We start from the raw sequence: 20,274 nt of genomic DNA, 5'->3' as shown, positions 1-20,274 counted from the left end.
GGCAAATTCTTAACCACTGCGCCACCAAGGCAGTCCCTGGTTCATTCTTCTTTTATGGCTGAGTAGTATTCCATTGTATTTATATACCACATCTTTATCCATTCATCTCTCCTAGGACATTTAAGTGGTTTCCATGTCTTGGCTATTGTGAATAGTGCTGCTATGAACATAGGGGTGTATGTGTCTTTTTTTTTTTAATTGATTTATTTTATTGGCTGTGTTGGCTCTTCATTGCTGCACACGGGCTTTCTCTAGTTGCGGCAAGTGGGGGTGACTCTTCATTGTGGTGCACAGGCTTCTCATTGCGGTGGCCTCTCTTGTTACAGAGCACAGGCTCTAGGTGCATGGGCTTCAGTAGTTGTGGCACATGGGCTCAATAGTTGTGGCTCACGGGCTCTAGAGCGCAGGCTCAATAGTTGTGGCGCATGGGCTTAGTTGCTCTGCAGCATGTGGGATCTTCCTGGACCAGGGATCGAACCTGTGTCCCATGCACTGGCAGGCAGATTCTTACCCACCGCGCCACCTAGGAAGTCTCCTGTATGTGTCTTTTTGAATTATATTTTTGTCTGGATATACTGGGCTGGCCTGCTTACTGTCTGGGACTCCGCTCCTCAGGTGCTCCTGCCTGGTTCCATTTATCTGCCACTCTAGGCAGCACCAGACCTACTGCCTGGGCTGTGGGCAGCCCCAGGACGAGGAGGGGAAAGAGAATTCGGTGTCCTGCAGTACCCCAGGCTGCCGAGGTGAGACTCCTGGGGCGTATGCCTCTCCCTGCTGGGACTCACCACGTTTGCATGTGACAATCAGCTCTGGTCCTTCGTTGGTGGGCTTCTCCTGTGCCTCACCTTTCGTACCCCTCCCTTCCTTACCATACATGTCCTCACTGACACAGAACCCTTAGGTAGCTCATTTTCTCTGTGTGCCTTAACACGCTGGTGCAACTAGAATTTAGATGCCATTCGATAGTGTGCACTGCTTGATGAGGATGGTCCCCCTGAGGGTGGGGTTGGGGAGGCAAGGGCTGAAAGCCGGGGAGCACCGTGTCTGTGGGGGCACAAGTTCACCTCCTTCCCTGCGGCCTCTTCCAGGTCTCTTCTGTCTCACCTGCTTCCGCCTCCTGGACAACACCTGCTCCGTGTGTGCATCTCCCCTCTCCTACCAGGAGGAGCTGGACCTGGAGCTGTGAGTCTCCAGTGCCCTGGGGTGGCTGGAGTCTGTGAGGGCGGTGGGAGCAGCCACCCCTCCCCCAGGACCTCTGTGAGCTACTGAGATGGGAGGTTTCTCCAGGGACTCCAGTGACGAAGAGGGCCCCCGCCTATGGCTGGCTGCAGCTCGCAGAAAGGGTCCTGAGCAGGAGGAGTTACTGAGGCAGCGGCTCCAAGAGGCGCTGGGCAGGCCCCTCTTATCGGATTCCAGCTCCGAATTCAGGTAAGCGCAAAGCTGAAGGAGTTGGGGCCTGGGAGGCCTAAGCACATTCGGTCACATTCACCAAGGGCTCCTTGGGTGCCTGCTCCCCTGCTAGAGCTGGAGACAGAGATAAAGGCAGCGGAGGGGAGGGAGGTTTGCCCAGTGCCTGCTGTGTCCGCAGCCCTGCCCTGGAGGAGCCCACCAAATGGTGGGGAAGAGTGATATCAGATAGATCAGGGACATATGTGGAGAGCACCCCAAGTGAGGAGGGAAGCAGGGTCTGGGCAGCACAGAGGACAGAATGATCACTTTGGGATGAGGGTACAGTAATGAAGGCTTCATAGAAGAAGTGAAAAAAGAGGTGGTTTGGGGGGCACCCTGGGGGTTTCTTAGGCTGAGGAGTGGAGGAGAGCATTCCAGGGGGAGGCTTGTGTGAGTCTGGAGCATGTGAGACACTTAGGAGGGGGGCGGCGGGGGGGTAAGGGAGGGGTGTATGTGTGGCTGGTGGACACCGCAGAGCATGCTGGGAGATGAGGTTGGACATCAAGGTTGCAAGGGGGCCTCACTTGGCCATCTGAAGACCCTCAGCCAGAAAGCGATATGTTTGTATTTGCCTTTTAGGACAATAAACTAGGAGGGCAGAATGGAGGCTGGGTGAGAGCAGGGAGACCAGAGCGGAGGCTGTCTTAGCTCAGGAAAAGTTGGTGATGGCCTCAGGATTGAGGTGCTGAGAAGGACAGTTTATGCTTGAGACTGGGCGGTGTTAGGGCAAGAGGAGAAACAGGTTCTGCAGAAAGAGGAATGGCCCAGTTCGAGACCTTTGAGGTATCTGTAGGGAATCCAGCAGGAGATGCCCAGGGGACAGTTAGAAAAGGGCAGGGCTCTGGGCCAGAGGTGTCTTTTGGGGGCTAGTTGACTTAGAGACTCTAAGAGAGAGGATGAGCTAGATCACCCTGGCAGAGGGCAGGGGAGGAGAGGCGGGGACAGGGACAGAAGGCTGAGGGGCTCCACCACAAACCGAGGAGGGCAGAGGCTCACGAGGAGAGAGCCAAGCACATCGCGTGCTGTGAGATGGTCAAGTGGGATGAAGCTGAAGACTGGCCGTTGCACTGGCGGTTGAGACATCCCTGGAGTGGCTTGTGGGAACATTTCTCATGGTGTGGGGAAGGCCAAAACCAGTCCTAGTGGGTTGAGGGGGGATGACTGGTAGGGAAGACTCAGAAACAGAAACGGGGTACGTGGCTCTGTGTCACTGTTGTAAGAAGTTCAAGATTTTTTGTTTGTTTGTTTGTTTTAATAGAAGGGCTGTAGTTAAGAAAAGGAAGTTTGATGGTTAAAGAGGAGGGAGTGAGCTTCATGGAACCTAGAGGATTTTTCTTTATCCAAGTATAGGGAGATCTGAGCATTTCAGAGGTGAAAACGAGAGCACTGAAGAGAGAGGGATGCCGGAGAGATGGGATCTAAGGCCAGGTGAACAGGGTGGCCTCCAATAGGAGCGGGCTTGCCTGAGGCAGGAGGGGAGAGGGTATGTTCCTCTGAGCAGAGCAGAGCCTGCTCCCCAGTGGCCTTGCTTTTCTCAGGGAGGGGGTGGGGTAGGAGGCGAGCACACCTGCTGAGGCAGCAAAGAAGGGGGCTGCGGGTGGAATAAAAAGTTTCAAGGAGTGGGTGCTGGAGGCTGAAATATCTGCCTTGGGGAGTGTGCAAAGGAGACAACCTGGGGAGGTTAAGAGATAGCCAGGTAGCGTTAGAGGCCCAGATGAAGTTGAAAACCAGAAACGTGTAATGACTGACTCCAGAGTGCTTGGTTATGCGGTTTTATCAAGCAAATGTGGTAGCCATGAACAGGATCCCAGGGTTGAAGGTTTCTTCCGGGCAGGTCAGGAGAAGGATAAGATGGGGAGAGAAGTGGGGTGTCTCTGGTCAGAGTGTCTGAGATGACTGACTTCGGGGAAGATAAGGAGCTGAGACCTCAGGGGATAGTCCAAGGTCTATGTCTCGATTGGAGTGTTAGAGCAGAGACCAGGAGGGACGCAGAGAATGGGCCACACCTGGGAAGAGTTCGGGGATAAATCAAGAGAGTGGCCAAGGCTGAGGGTGATGTCCGAGTGGGAGCAGAGGTGAAGGTCATCATGGCCAAGGAGGCTGAGGATTGAAAGGCCACAGTGTCGGAAGAGCCTGCCCACCAGTGTGGAGGCTGCTGGGCCACGTGAGCAGCCGGAGTCTGGCACCAGCACCCTGGCAGGGTGTCTGCGAGGCCTGGGGAGAGAGCCGCCATGGCAGCCAGGGACTCTGCGATACGCCACAGGCCTGCCGATGCCGAGTTTGAGGAAGGCAAGCGACCTCCACTTGGGAGGACTGCAAACAAACCTGTCTGGTGGTCACATTCCAGTGTGAACGGGGCACTGGAAGCAGTCATGAGTTGAGAGGTTGAAGGGGAAGCAAAGTTTTATTTTTAGAGGTTCCAGAGCGCTCAGTGAAGTTAAAAGCGGGATCACCAGAGGGCACAGCCTGAGCCTTGAGCGGATATTATTCCCAAGGTCACTATTTGTTCTGCCCTTACTATCCACGTGACCTTGGGCAAATCATCGTCCACTCATCTCTCGGGCTAAAATCAGAAGATATCTGCAGCCACGAGCTGGGTTGCCTTGGGCGGGGCGGGGGGCGGCTGTGAGAGCAGCGGTGGCTGGTGAACAACAGCAGCCGAAGCTGAACAGATGGGGCAGGGGCGGCAGGCAGGAACGCGCCTGTGAAAACAGATCGTCCACGACTGGGCCACCCCTTTCCTCTCCTCACTAGTGACCTGGATGAGGAGAAAGGGCCTTGGAAGAGGAGGCACAGGTAGCAGGCCCCGCCTGAGGCCTAGCCTGTCAGCATTCCCACATCCCCTCAGCCCCACGGACCACCTCAGAAATCCTCTGCCCCCACTGCAGCCCCTCCCCCCTTCACAACCCCCAGTCCCTCTGTCTTTCCTTTCTCTCTCCTCCGGATCCCTCCCACCTACCTCCAAAATAAAGAAACCAGAGGTGGACACAAACGTGAATCTTAAATTATTATTATTTCTTCCTGTCGCTTACACCCAAGGTGGGGGGGACGGGGAAGGGAACAGGAGAGGGGGGATCGCCTCCCCCCCTAAGGCACTGAGTGGAGAAGCCGCAAGGGGGGAGGCAGGAGGCCACACTGTCCTCACTCCCTGGGGCTGGGCCCCAGGTCTCCTCAGCCCTGGGCTCCCCCATCACCTGAAATGCTAGGATGAGGCCCAGGGCAACCCGACCTCCCCCTCCCCCAATATATTACATCATCACTTTTTAAATAGATAAAAGGACTGGTCCCGCTACCCCCTCCCTGTGACCCCCCCACTATTGGGGGTACCTGGGCAGCTGTGCAAATGGGCATGGGGGTGCATGGGAGGGAGGGAGAGCACCGGGCCCCTGAACCTGCCCCTTTTAAGGAGGGGGAGGAGCCGCCAGGCCAGGGAGGGGAACTAGTGCAAGGCAGAGCCCAGGCCGAACGGGGTCCAGCACCCAGCGAGGAGAGGGGGGAGATACCTCCACCCCCCAGCAGAATTGGGTAGTTAAAAATCTGAAACTAGATTTCAACAAGACCAACAGAAAAGGCTATGTACAGAACGGGGGTGGATTCAATCCTAAGGGAAGAAGGAGGGGAGTCTTCTCCCCGACCCAACGGGAAGCCCGGCCGGCAGGGGTCTGGGGAAAGGACCCCTTTCCCACAGGTCCGCAGCCCGCTTTCCTTGCGGCCGGGCAAGAAGGTACGCGCCGCGGCCTTGGCGAGGGGGCGCCGCTCCCCAGCCGGGCTGGCGGAGGTGGAGAGCCGACGGCTCGCGGGACGTGGCCGCCAGGGGCGCGCGCCCGCGCAGGGCACGGCCGCCAGATGGCGCCGGCTCGCGCGTTCTCCGCAGGGCTCCCCCCAGCCCCTCACCCGGTCCCACGCCCTGCACCGCGCCAGCCCGGGGGCGGCGTGAGTCAGGGGCGGCAGCGGTGGCGGGCGGCTCGGCTCGCACCTGGGCGGGGAGGAGGTGGGGAGGAGGAGAAGAGGGTAGGCCACCGCCCGGCCCGCCCTGCCCTCTGGCCCCGGGGAGGGAGCGGCGGGAACAAGACATTCCCTGCCCGGGGACGCGGGAGGGGAGGGCAGGGGAGGAGAACCAGCGGCGGCTCCCCTGGCTGGGCGGGGCCCCTCCCGCTGCCCCCAGGGGCGGGCGAGCCAATCAGGCCACCCCGCCCCCTTCTCCAGGACCCCATGACTCAGCGCTGGGAGCAGGGCGGAGGGGGACCAGGATGGCTCCTTCCTCACAGGCCCAGTCCCCCGGTCTTTCAAGCTTCTACCTTGCTTTCCCCCACTCACCCTTCCTTTGCCGCCCCCCTTTGCATAATTCACTGCCAGGAAAAGGGAACAGAAACCAGGAAGGAGGGGTCTCGAAAGGGAGGGGCCGTCCTTCACCCCCTTACACAGCCAAAACCCCAAGGGGCATGGGGGCAGGACAAGGCTTTGGTCCCAAGCCCCCCACCCCCTAGAAACCCGCATAGCCGAAGAGGGACCCCACAAATCAGAAATACATTATTGCTTCTACTCCCCAGGAGCAGCTGGGGACAGGGACCCCACCTTTACAATGGAGCTGTAAATATATACATAATATCGTATGTATCACTCCTTGGGAGAGCACCCCAATCTGGGGAGCCTCTGCCCCAAAACCTTCTCAGCTTGGAACGGGAATGAGGGCTCTGAGGGAAGGGGCCGATTTCTGATGCCAGGGAGGCTCAGTGCCCGAACCCCCAGCGTCGTCTGTGCTGCACACTCCCACTGCTTGGCATGGGCGTTCCCGGCCCCTTGCTGCTCCAGCTCGGCCACTCGTCGCTCTTTAAGAGGACTCCGTGGCGCCTTCAGCCTGAGGTGTGGTGGGGGCGCCCTCCTCCTCCTCGTCATCCGGGGGCCCTGGGGTGGAGACTGGGGGTCCGGTGGGGGCAGACTGCTCCCAGAATCGAGCCAGAGAGAGGCGGAAGGTGTCCAGGTGGCCATTGGAGAGGTCGAGGCCAGCGGGGGACGGGGTGGCGGCAGAGGGCGGAGGGTAGTGAGGGGGCGCATCGTCCTTGCGGCGCCGCCGGGTGCGCACCTCCAGGCAGTTCTGGCCCTTGAGGTGGCGCTGCAGGTGGTCCTCCTTGGCGAAAGCCTTGTGGCACAGGTGGCACTCATAGGGCCGGTCCCCTGTGTGCAGGTGCATGTGGTTCTTGAGGTCGTAGCTGTGCAGGAAGCGGGCTGGGCAGTGCGAGCATGAGTAGGGGCGCTCTCCTGTGTGCTTCCGCATGTGAATCTTCAGCTTGTCATTCCTGGCACAGGAGGGGGAGGGGCAAGGGGGCCGTTCAGGATGGGGACCCCGGGCCATCCTGGCCAGGTTCCCAAGCCTGCTCCCACTCCCGTCCCCCACCAGCTGCTTCGCTATTACTGCCCCAGGAGACCCTCGCTGACTTCCCCCAGCTTAACTGGGTCCAGCCACCACCCACTCTGCCTCCAGCACAGCCAAATCTTTCATGCCTCAGACCACCTCCCTTGACTTTCTTTCTCCTGGTCTCCCTACCCTGGGCTCTCTCCTCACTCTGGCAACCCCCCCCCCCCCGCCCCCGCCCCCAGTCCCTCCAGGATCACCTACTTCCACACCTTGGGTCTCATAATCCCTTTCTCCCTCCCCCCTGACGTGGCCCCAGCTGCGACCCTTCCCCACAGGTGCTCACCGGGTGAAACGGACGCCGCAGACTTCACAGGCGAAGGGCTTCTCACCCGTATGGGTCCTCATGTGGCGTGGCAGCTTGCCGGCCCCGTGGATAATCTTGTGGCAGACCGGGCACTCCTGGGGCATCTGGGAGCGGCGTTTGCGCACTAGCTTGTCCTGGCCGTCTAGGCCTGGTGCCAGGGCGTCCTGGTGCAGGGAACTCAGGTAGGCCATCAGGTCAGGATCGATGGCATCCTCATCTGAGCCCAGCTCCTCTGGGGACAGCGGGGGCCCGCTGCCCTGCGCCAGCCCATAGGCCGGGGGATACACCAGCTCCTCCTCTTCTTCCTCACCCTCATAGGCCTCGTAGCTCAGAGGCCCCTCAGGAGGTGAGGCAGTCCCTGTGGGAGGGCTGTAGCTGTCCCCCAGCCCGCTGCCCCCACTGCTGCCCGCTCTGCCTGCCGCCTCCTCCTCCTCCTCGTAGGTCGAGGGATGGGTGGGCACTGCGGGCGCCTCGGGCACGAGGTGGTTTGCCCTGGCCCCCTTGGTCTGCAGGAAAGCTTTTCGGGGCTTGCGGCTGCGGCGGGCAACAGGCCGAGGTGGCGGTGGCGGTGGCGGAGGGAGGGTCACCTGCAGAGGGCTGTCTTCACCGTTGGGAACTCCCGAGGCGGAGGCCGTGGCTGTGGCGAAGGCCTCCAGGTACTGCCGGGCTCTCTCACAGTCGTCCTCGTCGGGGCTGGGAGCTTCTAGTCCGCTGCCCTGCAGGATCTCCATGCAGGCGGCGATGACGCACGGGATCTCCAGCAGCCGCGCGGCCTGGAGCACCGCCGGCATGTTGGCGCTACTGGTGGTCAGTGTGGCTGTGTAGGCAAACTCGAGCAGGGCACCCAGTGCCTCTGGCCCCACAAAATCCAGCTCACACACGCCGGCCCCTGCGCCCCCGGCTGCGGTCCCGCCACCCCCAGCGCCCACGACCGCCCCGCCACCGCCCTCAGTGAAGAGCTTCTTGAAGTAATGGCTGCAGGCAGCCAGCACAGCCCGGTGGGTGCGGTATTCAAGGCCCTGCGTCCGGATGGTGAGGTCACATAGGTGGCCCAGCTGGCGCTGTTCATTGAGGCAGCTCAGGAGCTCACTGCTGTGGTCTGGGAATGGAATCCCGATCAGGTCATCCTCAGGGCTCCCCATCTTCTCCTGCGGAGTTGAATAGAGAGGGAGGTCAAGAGCGCTCAGCCCTGCAAGGGGATCCAGGGCAGGAGTACCAACCCTGGCCAGGTGACTATAGGCCAGATGCTCTCCTAAGTACTTTACACCTATTTCATCTTCCATAACCTTCTAAAGTAACAATTATTGGGACTTCCCTGATGGTGCAGTGGTTAAGACTCCACGCTCCCAATGCAGGGAGCCCAGGTTTGATCCCTGGTCAGGGAACTAGATCCCACATGCATGCCAAACTAAGAGTTTGCATGCCACAACTACGACCCAGTGCAACCAAATAGATAAATAAATATTAAAAATAAAGTAACAATTATCATCCACTTAACAGATAAGAACCTGAGGTGCAGACGGGTGAAGTGACTTTCTATGTTAAGTGCAGAACAGGTTCAAAGCCAGGCGGTGGGCCCAGAGTCCGTGTTCCGAACCACTGTGCTCTCTTCTGCCTCTGTGAGAGCAGGAGCCCTGCCTTTCTGGCCTTTCCTAGAGACTCATCTGCTTCACCTGTCCCGTTCCCCGTCCATTGGGAAGAAGCACTGAACTGGGAGAAAGGATGCCTGGGTTCTGGTTCAGGCTTCATGAAGAATTAGCTGAAAGACTCTGGGTGGCTCTGGCAGCCAGTCTCAGTCATCTGAAAAGTGGGGTAACAGTCTCTGTGACGGAACCTCCTCTCAGCCCAGAGAGAGGCCAGTGAGAGAGTTCAGATTCACATTGGGCCAAGGCCCATTCAAGGCAAGATCAGGTGCTTTAACTCACGTTATCTCCCTAAAGCATTTGGTGCACTCTAAAACACTATGCAAACCTGAGAGGCGGCATCCCAGCACCCTCCTCCTCCTCTTCCTTCCCCACCCACTAAAAGTTCATCTCCCCTTCTAGATCCCCCTTCTAGAGGCCAAAAGGGAAACACAGCTCCCAGCATCCCTCCCCCCACATCCTCCCCTCCCCCATGGGGCCAAGGAGCAGCCACCCTTTGCTGGGGTGTCGCTGGCGCGGGTGCTTCCTGCCCCGCACCGATAAGCATCGTCCCCGCCCCCTCCCCCACTGCCAATAGGCCAAGTTCCAGTCCCACCCCTCCCCCACTGCGCTACCACCGGCACCTCTCCCTCCCCATTCCTGGCCAGTCAGGAGAGTCCCCCCTCTCCAGAGGACCATCTTCCACCCTCTATGCTTTCCTCTCCAAGGCCCAGCCACAGAAGGTACAGAGCTGCCAGCAATCCTGAGGCTGGTGGAGGGGAGGGGAGGGGTAGCAGAGTGAGTCCGGCCTGGAAATGGGGAGATCTGCTTCAAGTCCTGGTTCTGCTACTATCTTGCTGAATGACCTTCGGCAAGTCATTTTCCTCTGTGCTTTAATTCCCTCACTGTACAAGGAGGGGGGTGGGAATGGAAGCCCCAAGGGTTCAGCCTTTCAGCCCTGACATTTGGTAGGTCTGGAGCAACTGGAGACAGAGTTGGGGCCTGGAAAGAGCTGAGTTCTGGAGTCATCCAGGCTTGAGTTTGAATCCTTACTCTGGCTGATTCGCTCTGTGACCTTAAACAAGTGATTTACTCTCTGGGCCTGTTTCCTCATCTGTAATATGGGATCACTCCCCCCGACTCCTAGGGCTGCGGTGAAGATTACAGGAGACCATGGGGGCACGATGCCTAATACACAGTGGGGGCTCAACACATGTTCTGGCCTTGGGAGGGAGAAACAAGGCCTCACCTGGAGGCAGATTCCACCATCCAGATGGTCTCTGCTGGAAGATGAGTCTGTCTTCCTCCCTCAGATCACCCCAGGGAGTCAGGTTACTACGAGCTGCATGACCTTGGACCAGTCCCTTCCTTTACCTGAGGAGGCCTGTTGCCTCACTGGTAAAATTAAAGGCTGACCTAGATGATCCTTAGGGCAAGTCTCACTGACATTTTGTCCGTGTCTTCTCTGCCACTCCCAACAGCTGCTTAGTCTTGGCCGTCGATGGGGAAGGTTTTGGGGGGACTGGAGGAGTCAAGGGCTACAGGTTTCCTCTCAAAGACACAAGACCTGCATCGTCCGCGCCTGCCTCCCCGTGCCAGCCCCAGGATGCCTGTGCGGAAGCCTTGCGTGAGCAGCACCCACGTGCCGGCTCGGGAGCCGCGGCCAAACCCCCTTAGGTAGCACACCCCTTCCCACCTTAAGTCCCCAAATCACTTCTCTGCCTGGGGGGCCCAGCAGTCTGGGAGCACTCCCAGGTTCTTTTGGGTCTCCCACCTGTACTTTGCAAATAGCACAAGTGGCAAATGGCCCCAGGACTTAGGAGCAAACACAACCCGGTGGGCAGCGGCCGTGGGCACCCTCCTGGGCCCAAGCGAATCCCGTCCCTCCCGAGGGGGATGGGTGGGGCCGTCCCTGCTGTCCATTGGCCTGGAGCTGGGCACTCACAGGCACGTGGCTCACCCCGTCCCGCTCCCTCCTTCCCTCCACACCCCACCCATTCCCGCTGCTAAGCCCGCCTCTCTTCTCCCACCCAGGGCCATCTCCGTGGCAACTTGGTGTGGCGGGGCGCTGATTGGCTGACCCCGCTGTCAGGTCACAGGCTCAGGCTAGTTCACGCAGCTCACTCAGGGCTTGGGCAAGGGTGGATGCTTAACCCCTTGGGCCTGACTCCAATGCCCGTGGCCACGAGGTAGCAATGAAGGAGGGGAGAGGCAGAGGACACACGTGGGAAGGGGAGGTGTTCACATGGTTCTCTAGCTGCTGGGAAACTCCCCTAGCCCTTACACAGGGCTCTGGCACCCACTGCAACGTAGGTGCCACCTGGAACTAGGCTGGTGCCAACCAGGCCAAGGGGGCACTCCTACCCCATCATCTGGGAGGGATCGGTGGGATGGAAGCCTCCCCCTTTTTCTGCCAGGGTGGAGCACTGGTGCCGGGATGCCCACCCCACCTTGGGCACACTTTCCACCTCTGTAACCCAGAGGGCCCAGCCCCCCGACGCCCATGAGGGCGGCCCATCCCCACCCAGCCTGGCATGCCCCCTCTTGCTAAGACCTTGTGGGCATGGGTGTGTGTGGTGGTGGTTGGTGGGGGGGGGGCAGCCGTGCCAGGGAGCCAGGCAAGGTCTGTTTGGTCTGTTTGCCTGGTAGGGGGAAGAACTGGGGGCCCCGCCCCACTTCTCCCCTCTTTCCCGCCACCGCCCCCCCCAGGCTCCCCTCACTGTCAGGCCTGCTAGACCGGCCAAGCCGGTGGGCAGCTCTCTTGAAACTGGGCCCTGAGTCAAGCTTGCCCCATCTGATGGGGGAAAGACTTCGGGGTTCGAAAGCTGGCAGGGGGGCGAAGGTGGGAGCCCCTATCACCTACCCCTCAGTGCCCAAGGGCACCTGCCAAGGTGTGTCCACCACCAAGAAACCAAAAGGTAGAGGGCACTGGCCCTGGCATGGGAAGAAAAAGGAGGCTGGAACTCTTTCCAGGTGCTGACCTCAGGCAGGGTCCAGTGCAGGGCTGGGGGCACCAGGGCCAACACTGCCGGCTGGAGCCAGCAGAAGAGCTGGGATGCGAGGCCCTGAACGGGGCAGCTGAGTAAAGCTGGCCCCCCTTCCCCACACCCCGGGGATTAGGGGAGTAGGGCTTAGTGTGGGGGGCAGCAGGCGGAAACAGGATTAGCAGCGGAGAAAATAGATATGGGCCTGAGACGCAGGCACACAGAGCCCCCCCCCCCCACCCCAGGCTCAGAGGCCCCCACCACCGGGCTCTGCCAGACAGCCTGAGAGGGACCTGGCCAGGCTTCTCCAGGTGTATCAGCTTGGGGTGAGGGAGGATGAGGACCAGGCTGTGATACCTCCTGCCAGGGTGATGGAGAGGCCTGACACTCTTCCCACCTTGGCCGGCCACCCTTCCCCCTTACTTCTTTCTCCTTTCTACCCCCCAACCCCCACCTCAACTCCAGCCTCAGGTTCTCTTCCTGTTTTTTTGGAGCTAAGTTTGCACGAAGCCAGGGCTTTGGCCTGTGGCTGGACCAGGGGGGTGGGGAAATAGGACAGCCAGTCCAAAGTCCTCAGGGACCCAGGAATCCTAGTTCCCCAGCTTCTCCCACCCCTTCTTAGGGCCTCTGAGGCCCAGGGGCTGAGACCATCTGGACTGCCCAGTTGGGAAGGCAGGCTGAGGGGTTGAGGTGAGTCCCCTGGAGGACCGGAAAGGCTTCGAAGGAGAGGCCCTTGGCCCAGGGATGCCCTAGGCATTTATGGAGCCCTTCTCTCCCCACCCCAGCCCCTCCAAGCTAGTACATGCTTTCCCCATCCCCCCATATGCCGCTTCCCCTCCTAACCTCACCACCCCCAGCACTCACACTTCCTGGGGGCCGAGGCGGGGAAGAGAGACCGCAAGCCACGAAGGGGGAAGGAGGCCAGGGGAGCTGGCTGCTTCCCGGTGCTGTGGGGGTTAAGCCTCTCCTCCCTAAAAATCCCCAATTCCTGGTGCTTCAACTCCTGACAGGACGGAGACGTCTCTGTTCCCCCACATTTTCCTTCCATGACACCCGCCCTCGTCCACAGCCTGTCCACAGCCTCTCAGGCCGCATCAGGGGAAATCTGAGGGAGATAAAAGATGGCGGAGGAAGGAATGGGCGCAATGCCGTCTTCCCCAGCCTTCTCCTCTTGTCCTCTGGGGACTCCTGCCCTCAGCCCGTCTCCACTCTTGGCCCCTCTCCTTGGCCTCTTTCTGTCCCCCTACTGCCTTCTCCGACCCTTGTCTCCCCTCTCCGCGACTCATCCTTTGCTTTCCTTCCTTCAGCCCTTACAAGGCTCCGGCTTCCTCCCTACCGCATCTATGTCCCTAGGCCTCGGGAGGAACCATCCCTACCTTTCCTTTCTTTTCCCTTTTGGTTCTCTCGCTTGAATCTCTCCCACTTCCTCCATTTCGCTCTGCTCCAAGCATCCCTTCTCTTCTTTCCAGACAGGCGAGGTGTGGAGCGGGGCAGAGGAATGAAATCAAGCCAGGCCTGCCCTCCAAGGCCTGGTCTTGCCGTGAGATGGTCACATTTAAGGTACCCACGGCCCCATTCTGGATGAAGCACAGGACCAAAATTTGGGGGACAGTTGGGGAAGATGGGTGGGGGGAGTACAGTGAGAGCGGATGTGGGGTGCGGTGGGGGGGGACAGCCCAGGCCTCTCTGCCTGTCAGAGTTTCCAGCCCTGGAGCTGCTGGACTTTCCCCAGAGGCTGCCCACCCTAGGCCAGGCAACTGTGCACTTGGACAGACCCTGGCCATCAGGGTTCCCCGCGGGGGTCTACCGGAGCAGTGCCAGATCCCCTTAGGGCCTGAGGAGACGGCACAAGGTGCCAGGGTCTGCCCTGTGCCCACCCCCTCCCCCCAGCCTAGCGTCTCTGGCTGGGTAACCGAGCCGGCTGGTAACCCCACACCCGCCAAGCCGCCGGCAGAAACCTGAGCCCCCCAGCCCCAGAGGACACCCCAGCCCGATCCCCGGAGCCCGGCTCCCTGCCAGCCTGTCCAACCTCCTGTCCTGGCCCAGCAACCCCTCGGCTCCCGTAGGCCCCTTCTTCTGCTCTCCTGTCCTCCTGGGTCCCCCAGGCGCAGAAGCGACCCTACACGCCAGCCCCTCAGTTCCCTAAACCACCCCCTGTGAAGTTTAGACACCCTCTTCCTAGCCTGTTTTTCAGTCCCTCTCTGACCCTTGGCCAATTCTAGGCCTCCAAGCCTCCCCTGGGGCCTAATCTCCCAAGCCAGAGCGGGGCCTACTCACCTGAACGCTGAGGGGCCTTGCCGGCAACTCTTCTTGGCCCCTGGGGGGAGCAGGTTGGGAGGGGTGGGGGAGGGCCGGGCTGGGGGGGAGGTAGGGTGGCTGTTCCCCGCTCCAGCTCCCTCCTTCAAAGGGGCCGCCCACGGCTGGGCCCAGCCCCTCCCCCCTACAGCCTTAACCCTCTGGGTGCTGTCCCCCCTCCCCCCAGATGGAGGGAGGGGTTACTAGAGGGCTGGCAGCGTGGGACAGGGCCTAGCGTCTCTGCCTGTGGTGCCCGAAGCCCCAGCCATACCCACCCCGGCCCGTCCTTACTCAGTCCTTACTCAGTCCTAACAGGGGAAAAAGGTGAGCGGTAGGAAAGGTAGGAGCTGGGACAGTCCAGGAGGACAGAGGTGAGGAGGAGCAATGGGAGAGGCTGCTGGAGGTGGGACCAGGAGAAGGAAGAAGGGAGGGGAGGGGACAGGAGGCGGCAGTGGCCAGAAGAGGGAGGAGGGGAACCCTGGACAGTCAGTGCCAGGGGTGACAGGTGCCCAGGTCCCAGCCCCTCAGGGCATATGGTATAACAGGGGAGCACAGGGAGGCCCTCCCCACCCCAGGAGGCCCCTCAGCACCCCTGGGAGCTGGCCGAATTCTCCCCACTATGTACTGGGCTGGGGCCCTCAGGGGCTGGGCAAGGCAGCACCCCGCCCTCCATGCCTCACCCCAAACCCACTCACATACCACAGTTCCTTGCCCGGGCGCCAGCCCCTGCCAACCAGGCCAGGGGGCAGCACTCGTGCCAGCCCCCAATGGCCAGGGGCATCAGGGGGACAGAGCTGGCCTGAAGGGGGTGGACAGATGGGGGGGAGCTGTGGGCACCAAAAGAGGAAGGAGCCGGGAGGGGGCATCTGCTGGGAAGCGCCTAGCCCCACCCCTTGCGTAAGCCGCTGCCACCCTGGCCGGTTGGGTGGGACCCGCCTGGGCCTGAGGGGCAACTCAAGAGGGCTCTGAGCCCAGAGATGGGTGGGCCACAAAGTTCCCCCTAAACAACTCCTGGGGTCTCATTCCTGGAATGAGGTGTGCCCTAGGTCCCCTGGACACTAGGCCATCCCAAGTCCTGCTGGGCTGGGAGGGAGGACCACAGAAATGCCCCCTAAAATATCTCCTCGCCTTTCCCCCCGACAGCTGCTGGCCCAATGCCGCTGGCCTGCTGCCCCTCACCAGCTCCCGGCCCGGTTGGCACCTACCCACCAGGATGCTGGCAGTCCTGCCCTCTTCTCCCTCCTACCCCCCTGGCTCCCAGCACCCCATGCCAACTGTGGGCCTGGGGTGGGGGAGGGTCACCCCTGTGCCTTGGTGCCAGCTAGGCGGGCCCAGGCCCTTAGGTCCTACAGATAAGGCCCAAGACCCTGTTCTCAAGCCATCTCTTCAAGAGGCAGGGCATGGGTTAGGGCCTACGCCAAGAGAGCCCAGGGGGCTGTGGACAGCTCGATGAGCAGTTGTGGAAGGCTCCATTCCCCAAGTCGGGGCCAGTATCTCTCCCTGCCACCAGGTGCTAGCCTCCTGGCATTCCCCCTGCCCAAGCATTCGCTTGGGCACCAAAGTCCCTGCAATTCCTGAACGCCCTAGTGCCCGCAGTCTGCGAGGGAGTGGGGTGGGGCTGTTCTCTGCCCTTTGATCCCCATAAAGGGAGGGAACCAGCCTAGAGGGCAGGGGGCAGGGAGGGAGTTCATGGGGCCCTTCCATTTCACCCCTGCCAGGGGCAGCAGGGCAGGGTGTGGGCATCTCTTGGGTGGGGCCCTAAAGTGAGAATGGGTAGCATGTCTCAGCTGGGAGAATGGATGTCAATCATGGGTACATGGTGCCATGTGGGAACAAGATGGTGAGGACAAGGTGGGGGGATGCAGAGGGGCCCTACGTTCCAAATCATCCCAGTCCACTTTTAGTCCCATCGCAAAAAATTTCCAGACTTAACCAAATTGAGAGATTGAGGAGGACTACAACTCCCAGTATGCACCACAATTGCTTTGCATGTACCTTGGGAGTTGTAGTTCCCTTGAGAAGCCCAGTGCTCTCCTCTTCCCCAGAGCCTTGCTGATGGGGTGGGGAGGGCAGAGCAGAGGATTTGGTCATGAATCTCTAAGGGGACTGTGTTTAGAAGAGGTAAAAGGCAGGAGGAGGTCTATGGTTGGGGGAGAGGACCCCTGCTCCCAGGCAAAGGGGAGGAAAGGAGGAAGGAAGGAGGAGAGGATGTCTGTTGAAAGGGGCACATGGGTGGGGAGGAGTTGGGGGGGGGGGGGCGGGTGGAAACAGGAAGGAAACTGAAGCCAGAGACATGAGGTCGAAAGCAAGGGCCTGGTGGAGCCCCATTCCGAGGCTCAGCAGGGACTGGGAAGGCATTTCCCCTTGCAGGGCCTCAGCACCATTCTGATGGCCTGGGGAGGCATAAGAGGCATTAGTAATGGCGAGCAATAGGGAACTGGTGTGTTTGTGGGGGTCACTGGCTCCGTGTACCAGCCACCAGCCCTCTTCTCTGGGGCACCCTCAACCCCTGGATCTGGCACAGGTATTTGCTGGCTGGAGAGCTCTGAAAGCTGACTCGGTTCTAGGATGCTAGCAGGCAGAGGAAGGGGTTGGGGGAGGTTAGGGCCAGGCCTGATGGGTATGGTGGAGAGAGATATGTATGGGGTTAGGCCCAGGCGTGAGGTCAAGGAATTGTGCTGCAAATGAGGATGCCACCCTCTAGGGCCGAGGCCATGGCAACTGGGAGGTCTCAGTGAAGAGAGGGCTCAATGCCAAGGAAGGCCACCAGCCTCCCACCCACCCCAGGCTGTGGGACAGAATGAAGAGGGCAGGCCTTTCTGGTGTCCCTGTGGAATCTGCTAGAGGTAGCTTTTCCCCTTGTGCCAGGCAGCCTGTGAACATTAAAGGTGGCAACTCAGGGGACCAGATGGCAGCTGGGTGCCTTTTCTTAGTGGGGGTGGAGGTCAGACGTGGGCAGGGGCTCTGCTTCAGGCCACTGTCCCTGGGCTCCCCAGGTTCTGGGACAGATGCTTGCGGGCCCCAGCCAAGACTCTTGCCAAGACCTGGGTCTGGCTGGGTGGGGGAGCCTTCTTGCCTCCCCAAGGCTCTTGATGGTGGACAACAGTAGCTCTATCCCCTTCCCCCCAGTCCCCCAGGCCCGCCTTGGCGCCTGGCCGCCTGTGTGTTGGCAGGACTGGTGGGGGTGGGGGGGCGGCGAGGCAACTTCAAACTGTCCGGGCAAAACGTCAAGTTTACTCACGAGTTTACTCAGCAGAAGGAGGGGGAAGAGGCCAGGGCGGGCACACCCCATGCCAGGGTCCTATCCGTCTGCCTGTCCCCACCTTCCTCCCCCACCCTCCTCTTCAGTCCTAGGCCAAAACAGGCATAGGCCCCAAGGCCTGGTGGCAGGGCAGTCTTAACTCTCAGAAGGTCAGGGAACCAAGCGGGCTGGAGGCAGGAAACCCCGAAGCAGGCCCAGAGGCTTCTATCAGAAGGCAGTGCCCTGCCTGGAGCCCATTCACTGCCAGTCTTGGGACCTCGGCCTTGGGCCAGAACTGGGTCTCTTAGCCACCAAGAAGGGAGCAGTACCAGGCCAGGCCTCTTCCATCTGACCAGTCCCCTGGGCAGTGACTTCTGACCCCAAATGCCCAGTATTAAGCTGTGCCTCAGGCAGCATGATGCCATCTGGGCAGCTATAGGATCAGGGGCTGGTTCTCTCGGCCTTGGCTTGGAATGGGGGGCCAGCACCCTATCTGACCTACTTCCCTTTCCTCCCCACCTGCTTTCATTCTCTGCTTCTCTCCCCCAGCCTTCACTGTCCCCACCCCAGAGGCGCTCCGCCCCCCATGCCCGCTGGGCCCCCCTCCCCCACCCTTCCCCAGGGTGCCAAGTGCAAGCACACAAAGGGCCCGATGGTGCATTGTTAGCCCAGCCCCCGCTGCCCGCCGCGCCCTCCCCGGGGCGGGCACTAGGCCAAGGAGGAGCTGGGGGCCCTGGGTGCCAGGGGGCACCATGGGGAAGGGGGAAGAGGTCAGCACCTGTCTCCCAGTCCCTGGGGTCCATGTCAGCCAGAGCTGAGCAGTGATGGGAGTGCCCCATTAGAGCAGGCCTCTCTCTCCTTGACAGCTGAGCCTAGTGGGCACTGCCTTCTTTCTTCCCCAGAGCCCCCTTCAGGTGGTATTAACCCCTTCCTGACCCCTGTGCTAAGGTTGGGGGTGTGGTACCCAAGGGAGGGGACAGTGTCTGGGGGTGCCAGCAGGCTGCGTCGTGCCCACAGCAACCACGTAACAGAGGCACGCTGGGGGAGCTGGGGTCCCGCGGGCCAGGGACAGGAGGCACTGACAGAGATTTCTTCTTGTTTCATCAGCTGCTCCAGGGGGAGCCCCCTGCCCTTCTCCCCAGTCACCACTAAGAAGGAACACTAACTGCTACCCAAACTCAGTCACAAATATGTCCCTCTCCAGCCCAGCACAGCACTCCATATGCCCACTCTCCCCTCCCAACCCGAGGCCCACTCCATGCCAGCTCTCCCAGCAGTGCCAGGCGGGTACAGGGGTGACCAAACCAGTTGGTGTGTGTGGGGGAGCAGGAGGCAACCCCATAATCCTCCAGGCCTCACCCCCCTACACACATGCACCCTGGGAAACCAGAAAGTTCCCATCCACGTTTAACCCCTCACTGCCCAATCTGGCTCCCCCTGCCCCTTGATAAACTGTCTCCCTCCTCCAGGAATAAGTTGGGGGCAGGGGGAATGGCCGCGCTGACTCATTCCCATTCTCAGCTGCAGCTAGGGGTCTCCAAGGCACTCGGGTGCGGGTCAACTCAAGAACGCCCTCCACCTGGCCCGGAAGCCAGGACAGCCTGCTGGTCTCCCCCTCTCCCCAGCACCCACTTCCGGTGTCCCAAACTAGGTCAGCAGCGCTCGTTTCCTGTGGGTCAGCTAGCACCCGCGCCTCTGCCCCTCCCCTGCTCCGGACCCAGGCTCCCTGCCCCCCCCCAGGGCGCCCCGAGGTCTCACCACGTCTCAGCCGCCCTTTGATACGTGGGGGTTGTGCGGGGCGGGGGGCAGGGGACCCGCCCTCTCTCCAAACACCAGCAGGGCCGGGGCGCCTGGGCAGGCACGTGTCCGGGCACAACCCGCTGCCCACGCCGCCCCCCCATCCCGGCCCCCCCTCGCTCTGGCCGGGACACGTCGCTCTCTTACTTGGGGTGGGGTGGGAGGAGAGAGAGAAAGCTGGAAATTGAAAGCAGCGCCCCCCACCCCTTTGAATGGCAGCCCTCTGCCAGCGGCGCTCAGAGTAGGTTCTACAACAACACGGTAGCGACCCCCACTCCGGGTAGGGGCAGGTGCGCCGGCGCCGGCGGGGGGACGCGCGGTGGGTAGAATTCTTCCCAGGCGCCCACCCTCGCTTTGGGGTTCTGGGGCCAGGAGCTGACTTTGAAAAGGTGGCGGCGGTACTGGAGCCTGAATGAAGAGAGTGGGATTGAGGGGCGGCGGAGAGAGGGGTCGTTCTGTGTCGGTCGGAGATTGTCGCTGAGCCCCACTACCGGCGAGAGAACGCGGCTCTGGAAGCGCAAGAAACCGAATAGTCGAGCCGGTAACTTTCCCCCAAGCCGCGGCTCCTCCTGTGCTCCCCCCACCCCCCATGCAACTGGCCCGGGTCCAACCCACCGCGCCAGGGGGCGCGGAGGGCGGGGGGGGGGGGGGAGCGCTGTCCTAGTTAGAGTCCGTCAGCGTTTCCATTCCCTCAACTCGGACGGGTCGGGGGTCTCCCCCTAAAGTCACGAAGGAGACTGCGGGAGCGCTCGGCGCCGCCTCACCCTCTCTCCATCCCTGAGCCACCAGTCCGTCTGATCCCAGAAGTGCAGAGAAAGTTTCTGGGGACCCTCCGCCCTGGGTTGGGGGCGGCTGTAGTTCCTTCTCTACCTTTCCTCCCAGTTAAAATCAATTCCAAAGACCCGGAGTGTTGGGAAGGCACAGGGAAGGGGAGTGGTGGGAATCTGGTCTGCATGCGTGTGTGTGTGTGTGTTGGGGGGGGGTCCCACTTACAGGACGGACGAAGGACACTGCAGTAGTCTCGAGTATGGGGGACCCCTTAGCCAGGAGACAAAAGTGGGGTACACTCACCTCTCCGCCTTTGGGTCCGCTGGCTGGAGCTGCTGAGGCTCCGGGTGTGGGGAGAAGCGCGTCCCCCGCCAGGCCCGGGGGCTTGGGGCCCTGCT

At 60.9% G+C, this 20,274-nt stretch overlaps 2 protein-coding genes across 5 annotated transcripts in view; one reads left to right on the top strand and one right to left on the bottom strand.

Annotated features, from left to right (window-relative positions):
- DCST2 (DC-STAMP domain containing 2) overlaps positions 1–4,450 on the top strand; it is an 11,701-nt gene extending 7,251 nt beyond the window's left edge. The window contains 5 exon segments of the mRNA XM_057725413.1: positions 616–743; positions 1,089–1,182; positions 1,288–1,428; positions 4,204–4,387; positions 4,390–4,450. Of these exon segments, the coding sequence (XP_057581396.1) occupies positions 616–743; positions 1,089–1,182; positions 1,288–1,428; positions 4,204–4,387; positions 4,390–4,419 (577 nt within the window). The 3' untranslated portion in view covers positions 4,420–4,450.
- On the bottom strand, positions 4,444–20,274 carry ZBTB7B (zinc finger and BTB domain containing 7B). Of its 4 annotated transcripts, none has more exons than XM_057725416.1 (3): positions 20,180–20,274; positions 7,149–8,317; positions 4,444–6,746 (listed from the first exon to the last, which is right to left on the bottom strand). In XM_057725416.1, the coding sequence occupies exons 2-3, from the start codon at positions 8,309–8,311 to the stop codon at positions 6,281–6,283; spliced, it is 1,629 nt and encodes a 542-aa protein (XP_057581399.1). In that variant the 5' UTR covers positions 8,312–8,317; positions 20,180–20,274; the 3' UTR covers positions 4,444–6,280. The 4 variants fall into 4 exon arrangements, with proteins under 4 accessions (XP_057581399.1, XP_057581398.1, XP_057581397.1 ...); XM_057725415.1 differs by lacking the exon at positions 20,180–20,274 and adding an exon at positions 14,053–14,707; XM_057725414.1 differs by lacking the exon at positions 20,180–20,274 and adding an exon at positions 13,152–13,233.

The sequence above is a fragment of the Hippopotamus amphibius genome, chromosome 1 (assembly GCF_030028045.1).
Source record: "Hippopotamus amphibius kiboko isolate mHipAmp2 chromosome 1, mHipAmp2.hap2, whole genome shotgun sequence".
NCBI classification, from domain to species: Eukaryota; Metazoa; Chordata; class Mammalia; order Artiodactyla; family Hippopotamidae; genus Hippopotamus; species Hippopotamus amphibius.
The sequence above is the reverse complement of the archived record's forward strand: the minus strand, read 5'-3'. Positions and strand labels throughout refer to the sequence as shown.